The sequence below is a fragment of the Haliotis rufescens genome, unplaced genomic scaffold (genome assembly GCF_023055435.1).
Source record: "Haliotis rufescens isolate VD_foot unplaced genomic scaffold, xgHalRufe1.0.p SCAF_13, whole genome shotgun sequence".
NCBI lineage: Eukaryota > Metazoa > Mollusca > Gastropoda > Lepetellida > Haliotidae > Haliotis > Haliotis rufescens.
In genome coordinates, this window is record NW_025963813.1 from 38,488,963 (window position 1) to 38,503,480 (window position 14,518).

The 14,518-nt window shown below is 39.4% G+C and overlaps 1 protein-coding gene across 1 annotated transcript; it reads right to left on the reverse strand.

Moving 5' to 3' along the window:
- Positions 1-2,255: 2,255 nt before the first annotated feature.
- LOC124116534 (heparanase-like) lies at positions 2,256-8,368 on the reverse strand. Its single transcript, XM_048394553.1, has 11 exons — positions 8,291-8,368; positions 7,711-8,016; positions 7,444-7,574; positions 5,959-6,132; positions 5,598-5,769; positions 5,175-5,225; positions 4,836-5,036; positions 3,656-3,770; positions 3,212-3,324; positions 2,717-2,857; positions 2,256-2,464 (listed from the first exon to the last, which is right to left on the reverse strand). Exons 2-11 carry the CDS (start codon positions 7,893-7,895, stop codon positions 2,311-2,313), a joined length of 1,437 nt encoding a protein of 478 aa, XP_048250510.1. The 5' UTR covers positions 7,896-8,016; positions 8,291-8,368; the 3' UTR covers positions 2,256-2,310.
- Positions 8,369-14,518: the final 6,150 nt, after the last annotated feature.

Below are 14,518 nucleotides of genomic sequence, written 5' to 3' on the forward strand. Positions count from 1 at the left end.
GATTCTTAATTGCCTGAAGACGGGATAGAGAGTCTGACAATACATTGAACTGTTTATGGTTTGATTGTTTGATATTCTAGTGCTGTCAAGATTGCCTTTGACTCGGCCATAAACAAGGAACAGTTAGCTGGTTATCTTCATGATATAGTCATGGATCCAATGACGATGGCGTTGGCAACTGCGTCACCATACTTGGATCCACCTTAAAATATTCATTTGTAAGTATCAGTGTGTCTTAATTGATTATATTCTTGTTGATAAATAAATTGATTTGTTTCAGATTTCTTAAGTTTAGTTGATGACAGGTCAACCTGTATCTGTACCAACTGCCATGGACGAGATGACAAATGCTGAGCTAGAGCTATATATTGAAGATTGATATTGGCAGCAGAAATGGCTGGTTTAGGATATTTGTCTGTGTCACAAAAGAGGGGCATGATTTTGATGACGAGATGTGGTCACCGCTGCAGTTTGGTATCTGCGCAGTCATGCTGCTTACTGCAGCGGGAACAAATTATGAGTTATGACAGGACTTAGCCCCATGTGCGAATTGCTGACATTTAAAACGACAGAGTGGATTTGGTATATAACCAGTTGATTGATGAAGGAAGTTTTGTTAAAGCAAATGTGAAAAGGTAAGTTTGGGTTTTAATAAGATTATCACCATCTTTTTTTCATAAATTGCTTCACAGGTGTTACAACTTAAGGTTCCTCTTTTGACATGTCTGAAAGGCGTACAACGCCTCGACATGAATTTCAGTATTTGCGACATAATGCGCTTGGAGAAGATTTAGAGATTGTTGTCTCTTTGCACACTCCACAAGTAGTGAACCGGATCGGAGACGAGTAACATTCTTGACAGCACCACATATTCCCTGAATAGACTTGGAAATGATGAAGGGGTTAATGTTGGGGGGTTCTCCATCAACGCCTTCAACAACCAGAAATCGTGGCCAATAGTCAACACTGAGTATAGATTTCTCATCAGAAGACACAGCAGTATCAATACGTCGTTTCTTTGATTTTGTACGAGAACCAATGAACTGTCATTTACCCATAATGAAAGGAAGTTTATTCAACAACCCTACTCCCCACCCACCAAGGAGTGTCAACAAAGACGGTGTTGAAGTGGAATCTGACTACAAACACCAGGACTACAAGGGTGTTTTACTCCAGAAATAAAGACCGATTGATAGAATCGGGCCAATATTACCACCATTCTAGGTGAAGTAAGGGTGGAAGTGATGTGTTTTGCAAAAGGGACACCTCTCCTGGCTCCAATGCCCTCAACCATCAGAATCCCGTCTTCCATCGACGAAGGGCCGCAACCAACGGCAAACGGGTAGCCCAATTCGCTCGTCTCTTACGACCAGCAATGGAGTGCTGAGGACACATTCTTGTCTACTCAGGGTTCCCTTGGGGGTTAACTTCTTTAAGAAACGTGTTAAAAAACGCAAATCCAATGCATTGAGAATGTTCCATCAGTTTCGAGGAGGTCGAAAATGTCTAGATCATCAGGGTGACTCACCTGTTTGAATCAGGAGAGAGGTGACACAAAGGATCGATGGTGTTCAAAATGATATTCTTGTATTAACCATACCTTTTATCAGGCTTTTGCTAAAACCAGATTAGCATTTTGTGTTAAATAAGTCCATCGTTTTAAGATCAGTATCTGACTCTATACGAGCATTTATCATGCACGCTTGGAGCAGCCCTCTTCATCATATTTGGAATCATATAATCCCGAACCTGAAAGTGTAAGCAAGGGTAGATCTGTCACTAACACGCCTGGACCACCCACGCGATCATTCGACCTACGTCTTTAACAGACTGTTATTATTTCATTGATAAAGTATCTGTTGTTATTGTAGCTTGATACTTAACCGGATACAGCTGCGATGTGTATTGTTATCTCATGTTAATGTGATGGTACCAGAGTGTTATATTAAGGGTTTGAATTATTCTCTTTCTTGTCATTGTGTGAGGCCCATTTCTGGTGTCCCCCGCCGCGATATTGCTGGAATATTGTTAAGAGCGGCGTAAAACCATACTCACTCACTCACTCTTTTCAACCTTCATCTTGGGTTGAACCTCATTTGGAAACTAATCAACTACTAAATACTTTTGACATATACGGGCATTCTGTCAATAAGAACAACTAAACAATGTTTGATAATTTCGATGCCCTCAGCCTATTATATACAGGAACGTTACACGACTAGGTATAGCATTCTAACAAGATAGGAAAGCAAATATTTGCAATGTAATATTAGTTTAATGTCGTACACATTACAATAAATACCGTCAGCATCATTTGCAGATATCAACATCCGCATCAGGGAACACGGCAAACCCGAAGGTCCTTGCTGGTAGCATGAGGAGCCCGCCATAGGCCTTTTGAGGGGGCATGTCGGGGATGGTGTTGTTCACATAATCCAGTCGTTTACCATTTAGTGTCACATTCCTGAAATTACAACGTTAGTGTCTTAGATTCAATGCTTCCCTTGTACCAATAAGACTAAAGCGCCGATAACACATCAGTCAGTTTGATGTTCGATAGAAATGTATGTGACATTACAGGTCACGTTTTAGTAGGTAGCACGTTATATTACGGCAAAGTCGTTGCATATATATATTAGCCTTTGTCATAAAGTATTAGTGTTCTGCTGCGCATTAGTCTCTACAGCATATGAATGATCATGTATCCCATACGTGCCTTGAAGTAAGGTCTATGAACTCTGGTCTGAGCCAGAAGAGATCCATATTCTTTTGGAATTGTGGGAAGGTGACGACGGTGGTGTAGATGTTGACGTTGATGATGTAGACTACAACACTTCCCGGCTTGTAGTTGTATACGCTATGTAAACATATGGGAAATTGTGAGACACAAGGATTAACATAGACACATCAGACCTCATTAAATTCCAGTACGTCACGGAAATGTGTGACCATAAAGCAGATATTTATGTTCTAGAAGTTGACGTTTAAAATATAAAAAGGAAGTAAGTAAAAATAAGAATGCTTGATAACGGTATTAGAACCTATGCCAAAACGTCGCTCTTCAATGTAATAAAGAAGTTGTTCATCCATAAATTCTTATCCTTACTAAGTACTACAACTTCTAAATGCCATTCAAAGAAGTAAAAATGAAGTGCTTAAACAGTATGTACTCGTCTCTGACTGTTCAATGTAACACATTCCAACTGTGTACCTGTTCTGTTTGGCACAGTGGGCGTAGACCCTGAAACTGTTGCTTGAGTTGGTCTGCACAGATAACACGTTATTCCCAACAAGTCTCTTGTAGAGCAAAGTCAGCCAGTAGTCCTGGAATGTAGCATTTGTCATACACAGGACATACATGTACATATACACACACATTTGATATAGATAAGAATGATTATGAACGAACATGTCTTGTATCAAATAAAAGCAACAAAACCGTATTCATAAGAAATCTCTTCTAAAAGCAGAGTCGATTGCATGGTTCAAATTATATCCAATGTATCACTCACATGTATGCGCTTAAAGAGTAGGGATATGACTCATATTGAAACTTTCACGAGTTCTTCACAGTTCGAATCAGAGACAGATACAGAATAAAAGAAACAGAAAAGATGAATTTTAGATCAAAAGATAAGATTTTATTTGAACTTACCGGATAAGGTTCAAACGAGTTCATCTCGATGAGAGAATAATTTTTTCCATAGTATGATTGCCTCAAAACACCCTTAAGTCCCATCCGTGAAGCAATCCCGAGCTTGTCTAACCATCTGAAATATCATGTCATTGAGATAGGCGTAGATCAAGGTAAGTCCATATACTGTAACAGGGTGGCGTTCATTTTACGTTCAGTAGACGACCCATGGCTTCGAGGTACGGTTTCACATTCATTCATTCCAGCAGGTTATACAACATATATGGTCATGTAGCCAGAGGCATTATCCCTGCGACCTACACACTCCCAGACCAGCTTACACAAGACGAGACAATATAACTTCTCAACAGCTGACAAATGTCATCAGTATTTTTATGTTTATTTGCTGCTTCTGCTCCAGTTCCAGTATGGTCGTGAGATGCATGTGCCAAGTACATTCCTCTGTGGGATATGCTCGGCATAAGAACCCGATATGAATAAGGATCAGGTGGTTACCATGCAGGGTCTGGCTGATTGTGTGGCATCATACCCTGATTGTCCATGAAGTCAAGACCCGTGAAGATCCGGGGTAGAATAGGTCTCCAACAACACATGCTTGCCGTAAAAGCCGACTGTGCTTGTCGTAAGAGGCGAATAACGGGATCGGGTGGTGAGGCTCGCTGACTTGGTTGATGCTGTCATCGATCCCAAAAGCGCGGATCGATGCTCATGATATTAATCACTGGATTGTCAGGTCCAGACTCGATTATTTACAGACCACCGTCATATGGAATAGTGCTGAGTTCGGCGTTAAACAACCAACCTGCCAACCAACCCTGTTGTAAAGCTCTGGTTGGCCTGACTAGTTTATGTACAGTCCGCCTCACTATGCCTGGACTATATCTAACTGTCTCATAACAAAACATTCATCTATAACAAACGAGGCGATGGGGTAGACTCGTGGATAAAGCTCGCTGTAGACCCAGGTCTGATTCCACACATGGGTAAATTGCGTGTAGCCCCCAACACCACCCCCCCCCCCCCCCCCCCCAAACCACCCCTCCCCAAATCCCCCCCTCCCCCGTTATATGGGATAATGCTAAGAGAAGCGTAAAACCATACACAGTCACTCACTCATGCACGATACTCGTTATAAGTTAAAGAAAATAAAGTCAACCTTGAAAAGACAGGCAATACTCACAAGAACCCTGCGACATATCTGTCAGATACACCAGGAGTTCCCCCGCCATAGAATGTCGATGTCTCCCCAAGCCAAAGGGGCGTGTCGGGGTTGGAGGGGGTGGTGACGTTACGCACGGTTTCTATGTCAGATATCAGACTGTCCATCACCTTGGGGTCTGTACAGGCGTCCGGTGTACCAAAAGATTTGTAGGCGTAGTACCTGCACAGTAAATTGATTTCTGACCACAAAGTGTCTCCACTATACTGATTAAGAAACAGTCATATAAAAAAGTGAACTTAAAAGTAAGTAATTGAATAAACATTATTGGATAGAGAATGATTCCAGTTCAAGACTCACTGGTGGAATGTTATCCTATCAACTGCTTTGCTTCCTTCCCCTTTGAAGAAACTGTAAAACAGTAAAAATAAATCCAAGAATCAGAGCCGTTTTATAATTGTTTTATACATTGGGTATTGTCAGTGACTCTTATTTTAGGAAATGAGATAGTGTCAGAGACACTTCAAAATATTGAAAATATCTGATTTAACATATTGCTGTAACAAAGCAATTGGGAACATTTATCTATGCTTATGAGGCATAATTGACAGTGATTCATAAACACATGGTCATGATATAGTCGGAATCGTACACTCGAATCTGCTTTAGCGGAAATTTCTTATGAATTTTGAAGGGTTTTGTTGCATTTATTTACATTCAAATAACAACGCTCTTGTTGCTGTTACCAATCTTGACATTTCTGTCACGTTCACTTCCACTTACTCTCGGAACACCAATGATTTCTTCCCTTTGATACCTGTAACGTCTGGTCCAATCACCAAGGTGGATTCGAACCCAGTAGTAGACTTGAGTATTTCCCTAAGATGGGCAAAATCTCTCCCAAGCTGTGCTCCAGATATTGTATCGGTGAAGGGTTCGGGAAAATATGAAGGTTCTAGAGACCAAACGAAGTAGAGTACAAAATTACGAATGTCATTTTTTCCCCATTGAACTACACAGTTTGAAATTTTCAACGTACAATTTAAGATTTGCAATGTACTCTTATGGCACGGGGATTAAACAAGGTATATTGTCACTTGGAGAAATAGAATGTGAAATAGATAGATGTTACGCTGTTCACTACCATTTCCGAGTTCAAATGCGGGTATCTTGTAGTTTCTGGCATTGCTATAGGTCATCAGTTCTTTGGCGTTGTCAGGGTCCCACTGTCCGTCTTTCCGCTTCAGCACGTTGAGGCCAAACACCAAGTCCCAACCCACAGTCTCCAGAAAGTTATTAAGTTTGTCCCATTCAGCACCTCAAAAATAATCAACCAAATGTACCATACAATACGTCCGTTCGTGGCATGATGAAGCCAAGGGATAGCTATGCCCGGATAAATATGCGAAGAGAAGAATTGCACGGCTACTTTCGGTGTTTACAAAAAAAACATGGCATCGCCCAATATATAAATTACAGTCCCAGAGAAGTCAAATCATTATGTAGGACAGTTGGAAAGACATCGCTTAACGTACGTACCACCACCAAGACCACGTAAGAACAGACTGCTAACGTGTTTGTAATCATTATCAAAATAATAGTCCACCAGTCTCTGAAAACATGTTAACTGCCAGTTGGCACCATCCGACAAACTAATCACTGGCTAAATGATGTAATATCGTATCAATGCACACATTCCAGGAACACTTGTTTTGGAACAGAGATGAGAATACGCATTACGATGATAAATGTATGATGACATTATATGACGAACAGGTTAACACACTTGTGTGTACTAAGATATTACAAACTATGTACTTAGCTCGCCATCCCGTGATGATCCAGGTTAGGTCTTCAACCCATGCTTGCCATAAAAGGCGACTGTGCCTGTCTTAGAGGCAAATAAAGGGACCGGGTGGTCAGGCTCGCTGGCTTAGTGCATGTCATCTTACCCTGATGGCGTAGATTGATGCTCATGATGTCAGTCACTTGAATGTCTGGTTCAGACTCGATAATAATCGATTATTAACAGAGTATATATAGCTGGAATATTGCCTTGTGCGGTTTTTAAACATAAATCAAACAAAGCACGCAAACGTTTGCTCAATACAATGTATATTCCCGAGACAAATATTACCTATCCCAGAACCCACTTGCGCGAAATTTATATCTATTTATCTTTCTAGTGTATTCATATGAGGAAATGCATTGCAGAATTAATGGCTGACATGTACATGTATGGGTTTGAACTTTGCAGTTGTCTGTACCTTATTGAAAGTGCCTGTGTTATTGTAACCACATTACTCCAACTTTCACAGGCGCTCTATTCCTTCAGGGAAAATAACACACTGTTTAAATGAAGGCAATAGGTTCGCTTTGAAATATTAAACGTCTTGAACCAATTCAACATTATTCAGTTATGATTCTCGTGGTATTGAATACTTTCAAACCAGGAGTCACGTGTATGTCATGTAAACATACTAAGCTTTTCAATCAATTCTGTCATCGCAATTACCCCTGCCAGCTCAACCGTTATGAAATAATGACAGCTATGAACCAGTTCAACAATATTTAGTTTTGACTATCGTGGCATTGAATAAACTTCGATCATCACTGCCCAGAATCATACCAGTATAAGTGGAGTCTGGACTTGTACCCCCATGACCCGTTGGGTCAAAGGTCATGAAGTCTCCAGGTGTTCCGCCTATCCTCAGGTAGCACGGAGACAATGCTTTCGCAAGCGTCTTCACTTTAGGTGAACTAGAAAAACAAGTCTTACAATAACAGGTATTCTCACAAACAAAAAAGAGTTGTTTTAGTTGAAATTTAAAAGATTATTAATCATATTTATGTAAAATAGTGTTAAATGAAACTCATAAGGAAATGATACACTCACCCGAAATCGAGCCCCATCCAATTAATAGATATTGGTAGCATTTGGGAATCAAATGTCACTCCAATGAAATGGTCATCTATCGTTGCTATTTCCTTGTCTGTAGCAACAGTAACAGAAACAGACTGACACACTGTACATTGCACATGTAAGGAGCAGAGTATAACGAGCACACGTGTCACAGTCATGGTGTCAGCAGTAAAGTAAATGGAGATATAGAAATAAGACCTTTGATCTGGGGCACTGACTCTGATAAGCCAGGAATGCCAGAAACAGCTGCGTTCCCATCTCGATGATGGCAAAATGAAGCTAAAATGAGAAATATGCTTACAAGGGAGATATATGTAACGTAATGTTAATTGCTGCATTGGCCTTCTCATTCCACAATTTTATCAGTTTGAGTTTCAATTATTACACCTTAAAGACGACGATATTGAAATGATGATATTTCAGCTTATTTAAATGACATGATAATTGATTGTACATGCATATCTGGCGATCATTGAATGTTGTTGATTTTATATTAGTCAAATAATATGTGTAGCTGAAAAGAATATAATTGAATAGATAAGATCACATTTACTTGCACTAACGGAACAGTCTGACTCACTTTACATTAATCATGTAAGGATCAGAGTATAACAAGCACACGTCTCACAGTCATGGCGTCCTCAGCACTGCATGTAAGTACCTATATAAAGAAGTATAACATTTAATGTGAATGACTGACCTCGTGTCAATGGCAAAGCTCTGATAAGCCAGAACAGATAAAACAACTTGCTTATTTAAGTACGATGATGGATTTTTTTAAAGTATAATAAAATGCTTTTATGGACCCAGATATATCTGACATAACGTAATGAACCTATGTATTATGCTAATTGTACCAGTTTATCAAGTTTGACAGTGTACAATGATACTGCCTTAACAAGGTGAAGAAATGACAATGTCTTCATAATTAAACATATTCAGGTTTAAAAAAAAAACATGCGACCATTTATCATTGTATATATTTGTATACAACATTCACAATCAACAGAACAATGAAGCCATGACATAACTATCATTTTTTTTATTGAATGTTATATTGTAAAGAGCCGCATGGTCAGTAATTGTGTGCATACCTTATCTTACTGTTCGAAAGATACATATTTAATATTTGTGATGCTGTTTTGTGTTTTAACACCAATGTTGGTCGAAAGTACGCTCCATGCGGACTCTGGATTCGATTAGGTCCCAAGCAACCTATGTTGGTCGAAAGTACGCTCCGTGCGGACTCTGGATTCGAATAGGTCCCAAGCAACCTATGTCGGTCGAAAGAAGCTACTAAATTGATCTCGTGGTCAGGTTCGGTGACATGGTTGATTGCAACCCAATCCAAATTGCGTGGATGGTTGCTCATGATATCAATCGCTGGAGGGTCAGATCCAAACTGCATTATTAACAAGAAGCCATCATAGAGGTGGAATATTGTTAAATCTGCTTTAAGCAAACAAACTAAAATATATATTACTCACTTTACGACGTCACTTTTAGTCGTGAAGTAATAACTTTTTACATTGAACAATGTTTTCTTATTGAATTCGGCTCGTTACCGGCATCATGGGCATCGAAATGTCTATCTTAATAATTATAGTATGCAGTCCTAATAATTTTCCATGATGTCGATGCACATATTAAAAAAAACAAAAAACATGTCGACTAGTTAAGTGACAATTGCTGTATCCAGAATGTATCAACAATATTTTATCAATTAAGTTTCTAAGTTTAGACGAACTACTGTTTTTTTCTGAGGTCGAATTTTACGTTCATGTTATTTCACGATTCAGAACGTTGTACACTCTTCTTGTTGTTGTTGTTTTTTAAAAAAAAATAAAAAAATTATGATTCGTTTTCATGATTCGTCACAGACATCAGGGGTTTTGATATGTTTTTCTAATTATAGCGTACCTTCTGAATAATTTCATTTAATGATGCCATGATGTGAATCTATAAACAAACAAAACCATGTCAACTAGTAAAGTGGCATATGACTTATGCCGAATGTATCAACAATATTTTATCCATGACCATTTTACACGAAATGCTGCTTTTTCTGAGGTCAAGTTAACGAGTTTGTTTGACGTCCATGTTGTTTCACGCTAACACCGTTCTCAATATCACAATGAAGACTTCCCGAGGGTGACAAATTATAAAATGTTCACGTATGTGAAAGAGAGACAGCAAAGAGTATGCGTAGGCATGTTCAGATGTCAATAAATCTCCTTTTGTGTATGCAACTGACAATTCAGAAAACAATTAACAAAACTAACCATGGAAGGCATTGAATACCGGTAAATTGTCAAGTAGCCATGTAGGGAATATGTCCGGACATATCCAGACTGACACGTCCAGGTCAGCTTGACAGTTTGAACATTGATCTACTTAGTGCGAGCATGAACCTTTTCGACCAACATTTCTGACTTGAACAAGTCTTAACGACAATGTAAATGGTGTTCGTGGTTCAATAGCGATGTACATCATCTTGCATCAATAACGTGCAAGCCGTACCTAAATATTGACAATAGCGGATGACCTCGCTTAGGTGAACACTACCAAGCTGACTGTCGTTCATTTCCCGATGAACGGCAGTATGTCACGTGATTACGTTGTCAATCGAGCGGAGGCATACAGAAACTGCTTAAGGGTGATTCATCAATATCTAAAAATAACATTAAAAATCATTTGGGAAAAATGAGAGTCACATCGAGTCAGGCTATGAATGATGCAGGCTTTGAGGCCAGACAGATCATATATATGAAATGAAGTGTCCATTCTAATCTATAACAGAGAATGTTCGATTTACCCAAAGAAATCATTGAGCTCCACACCCTGTCGTGTATTGCTTCGGGACATCCAGCCACTCCGCCTCTGGCGGCAATTGGGTATGACTCAAACACACTCCAAAAGTTCACAGAACGTTAATAGCAATCCATTTTCAGCATCAGCTGGGTCTGGATTTCTTTCCAACGCTAACTTTACTGGGTGCAACTTTTATTCCCAGCGAATGGCATTGCGGTAGCCGCCATTTTCTGCCGTTTATAAAAGCAAGGGATGTCACTCCAACTTGAATGTTTGGAACGGATGACGTCACGACGTCACGACTCGCTCCGTTGATATAGTTCGCTTTAAATAATTAAAGTTTGATGTTTAATGGGTTATTTGGTTATGATTTATGTATCTATCAATATAAGGATTGAAGCTGTATTTGTTGACGTTCATCAGCTGTCTCACCTGAGCAAATTCCATGATGCGCGAAGCATGATGCGTGAGGCACTGTCTTCATCAGCTGATGAACGTCAACGAACACAACCTCAATCCTTAAATATACAATGTGCTGTTTTAAGCCTGCATGGATCTCGGCATTTGTGGAGTCAAACATGAGGTCCAGGGCAACTTGACTTGATTGCAGTGATGTTGCCAGCAACGATTGGACATTGAGAAGTGCTGAGCTAGAAATCAGCTAACTCTATCTGTTCCTGTCTTCGAGACTGATTCGTCCATCACATATTTATGTTTATTTGTTCATGGTTTTTTAATTGCCGTAATTTGTGGGAGCTGATCTTGCCGCTTCTTCCCGACAACTCCAAAGAGACAAAAATGTCAACTCTTATTTCACATAATTTACATCTTGACCCTGGAGTGAAAAAATCACAGGATCACATAGTCTCTTTTTAACTCAGAGTATTGGGACAATCTAATGCTTTGAGATATGCCTAATTCCCTTCGGTTATTAATAACTCTATCTGTTCTCAACAATTAGCAATGAACGAGTAATTGCTAATTGAGTTGTGTTTACTGTTTTTACTAATGTCCAAGAAATATCACAGTGGGGGACAACAGAAATGAGATGTGAGCCTTTTCACATATATCGTTCCTTGGTGCAAAACGCTAAAATCAACTAATAGTCGGGTAGCCCATAGTGCTTGAAGCGCATTTGAGGGAAATCAACCCGGGCCTTCGGCCTGGCGTACGTGCGCTTCAAGCACCATGGTCTACCCGACTATTAGTTGATTTTAGCGTTTTGCACAAAGGAATGATACAATGTATATGTGAATAGGCTCACACCTAATTAATGAAGTAACATTTAAAAATAGTCATGTCCACTGCTTACTTTCTTCATGTAAACGTGACGATGAATGCTCAATGCGCAGTCATGCAAATATCAATATCGTCTTCAGAAAAGGCATTAACATTATTGCCTTTCAGAACTTTTAAGAGTCTTATTCAACCAGAAAAATATTTATCTACATTAACATCAAGAACCCTTCGACGTCCTTTTATTCAGTTGGATTTTTACATCTCGTAGGAATGTAATTCTAACTTGAATGTCTTTCAGCTGGCGTTTTGAATGAAACAAGTTGTTTCTCTGTCCGTGCCAGTTGGGATCTCATGTTTGGTCTGAATGGTCTTGAAAGACATGAAGGGCAATGGGATCCTACCAGTGCTGAGGTGTTCTTAGTCTACATCTCAAAGAAAGGATATCAGCAGTGTATGGCAATGAAAGGGTTGTTATCACCACTGTCAACTGAGTTTTGTTAATTTGTATGTTTATTTGTTTTTAATGCTGCACTCAGCAATATCCCAACTGTATGACGGCGTCTGTAAATAATCGTCAGTCCAGTGACCTATATCAAGAGCATCGATCTACGCAACTTGGATCCGATGACAAGCATCAACAAAGTCAGCGAGCCTGATCTCACAGGTTCAACATAACAGTCACCGGCCAGGAGCTGAGTTTAGACTTTGAGTGACTGCAGAAGCTGCTTAGAGACCGTTCACACGTCAACAACACTCTCATCCTTTTGCCTGATATCAACAGCATCACAGCCAACGACACACTCGCCTGTTTGGAACAGTAACGTAATTATGATTGTTCCTCACTGCCCATGTATGTAATATCTCGTGTTAGAGTATTTTCACCCTTTGTAATTGCAGAGAAGTGAATTTGGTTTAACACCCCTTTTAGCAGCATTCCAGTTATATCACGGCGTGTCAGCTTAATGTGGGAGGAAAGCCCGAAGTGATGCAGGTCTCAGACGTTTACCACTTCGGTGAAACCCCCGAGTACGGGTATGGTGCTGACAAACCTAGAAACAATCGGGGCGAACAGGGATTCGAACCATAGGTTTCTGGCGTGCCCAAGGGACGTGCCCCCATCTGAAACAGTCAAACTGAAACTAACCGGATCAGGGAGAAGGCGGCTGTGTAAAATGACAAGGTCAGTAACCGCCAGAGCAGCTGGGCCCTGTACTATAAGCAAGCAATGGTTATTATCATTCTTACATATTACACGTGCACACATAATTATCATAGTTAATTGGCACTACTCGTTCATAATAAATATTACATGGCCTTATATTCCTATGGATAATAAAACTATAATTAATAATAACATTATTGAATAACACACGCTTGACATTGCTGCACAAAAGCAAGGTAGCAACCTGTTTTGTGACACCATCTCATGTTCTTATTAAGAACAGGAATAGGCGGTCGGGTAGCCTAGTGGTTAAAGCGTTCGCTCGTCACGCCAAAGACCTTGGTTCGATTCCCGATATGGGTACAATGTGTGAAGCCCATTTCTGATGTCCCACGCCATGATATTGCTGGAATATTGCTAAAAGCGGCGTAAAACCATACTCACTCACTCACTCACTAGAACAGGAATAATCTTTCCAGTGGTACATTGTGTATAAAAGCAATTTGGATCCGTGCATGAACTGATAATAGTTGATATATGTAACTGTAGTTGCAGCTCGTTTCCAGGTGGCTTGATAAACTTGGAATCTCGGCCAGATATAGAATTAAAGGGTTGATGCGACAGGTGCTCCTCGAGGGCCCGAATAGGCTTATAATTATAAGCTCCTCATGGTCAACGATATATATACATGTGTATTAAATGTCAACAAAGCGTTTTCGTAATCAAAATACATGTAGCGCGGGAAGTCCCTACGGTGACTGGTCAAATTGTTCCATACGTACAACTATCCGGCAATAGCAGTCACCTGTACCAAAGTGCTACGCTTATTGTTCTTATAATTTTGAATATATACAGTGAAAGCTGTAACTAAAATGACACGATATTGGAATTTCTTCCGGCCATTGCATCACATTCTCTTTTTATACGTACATGTACGTTGTTTCATCTTCTAAATAATAATATTCTTTGACTTAACTGATCTGAACTAGAACGTATATCTAGTACACCACGTTTGGGAAGATTTCCACGGCGATCGATGACTAAGTGAGATCGTTTATCGCCTGACTAACGCCGTTAGAATTTGGCACAGTTGTCTAATTTTGGTATGTTAACATGTGCTTTTCATGTCTGTTTGAAGGTGTGCTATTAAAAAACAATACGTTTTTTATTTTTTTTTATTTTTTAAAATCTTTATTCACATTTCAAATAAAATACAATGTGCAACATTTCAACAATTATACATAATTCAAAATCCACTCCCTTTATATCAAACTTTCAAAGCATATTGCAAATATAGACATTAATAAAATATGATATCATGTTATATTCCTAGGATTGAAAAGTTTGTGCAAGGAAGACCAGAACTAAAAGACAGCTGTATAAATGCAATTTAAGAATGCAATTAATTTGGTCATATTGTACTATCTAATAATTTTACCTTAAATATATTTCAACTTAAGCTGAAAACCCTTTTCGTGATTGTTTAAACACAATACATTTGATAAGTAATATAACTACATTGAGAGAGTTGTCTCCCTTCCACTGATGTCGTTAACCAGTTGAGAACAA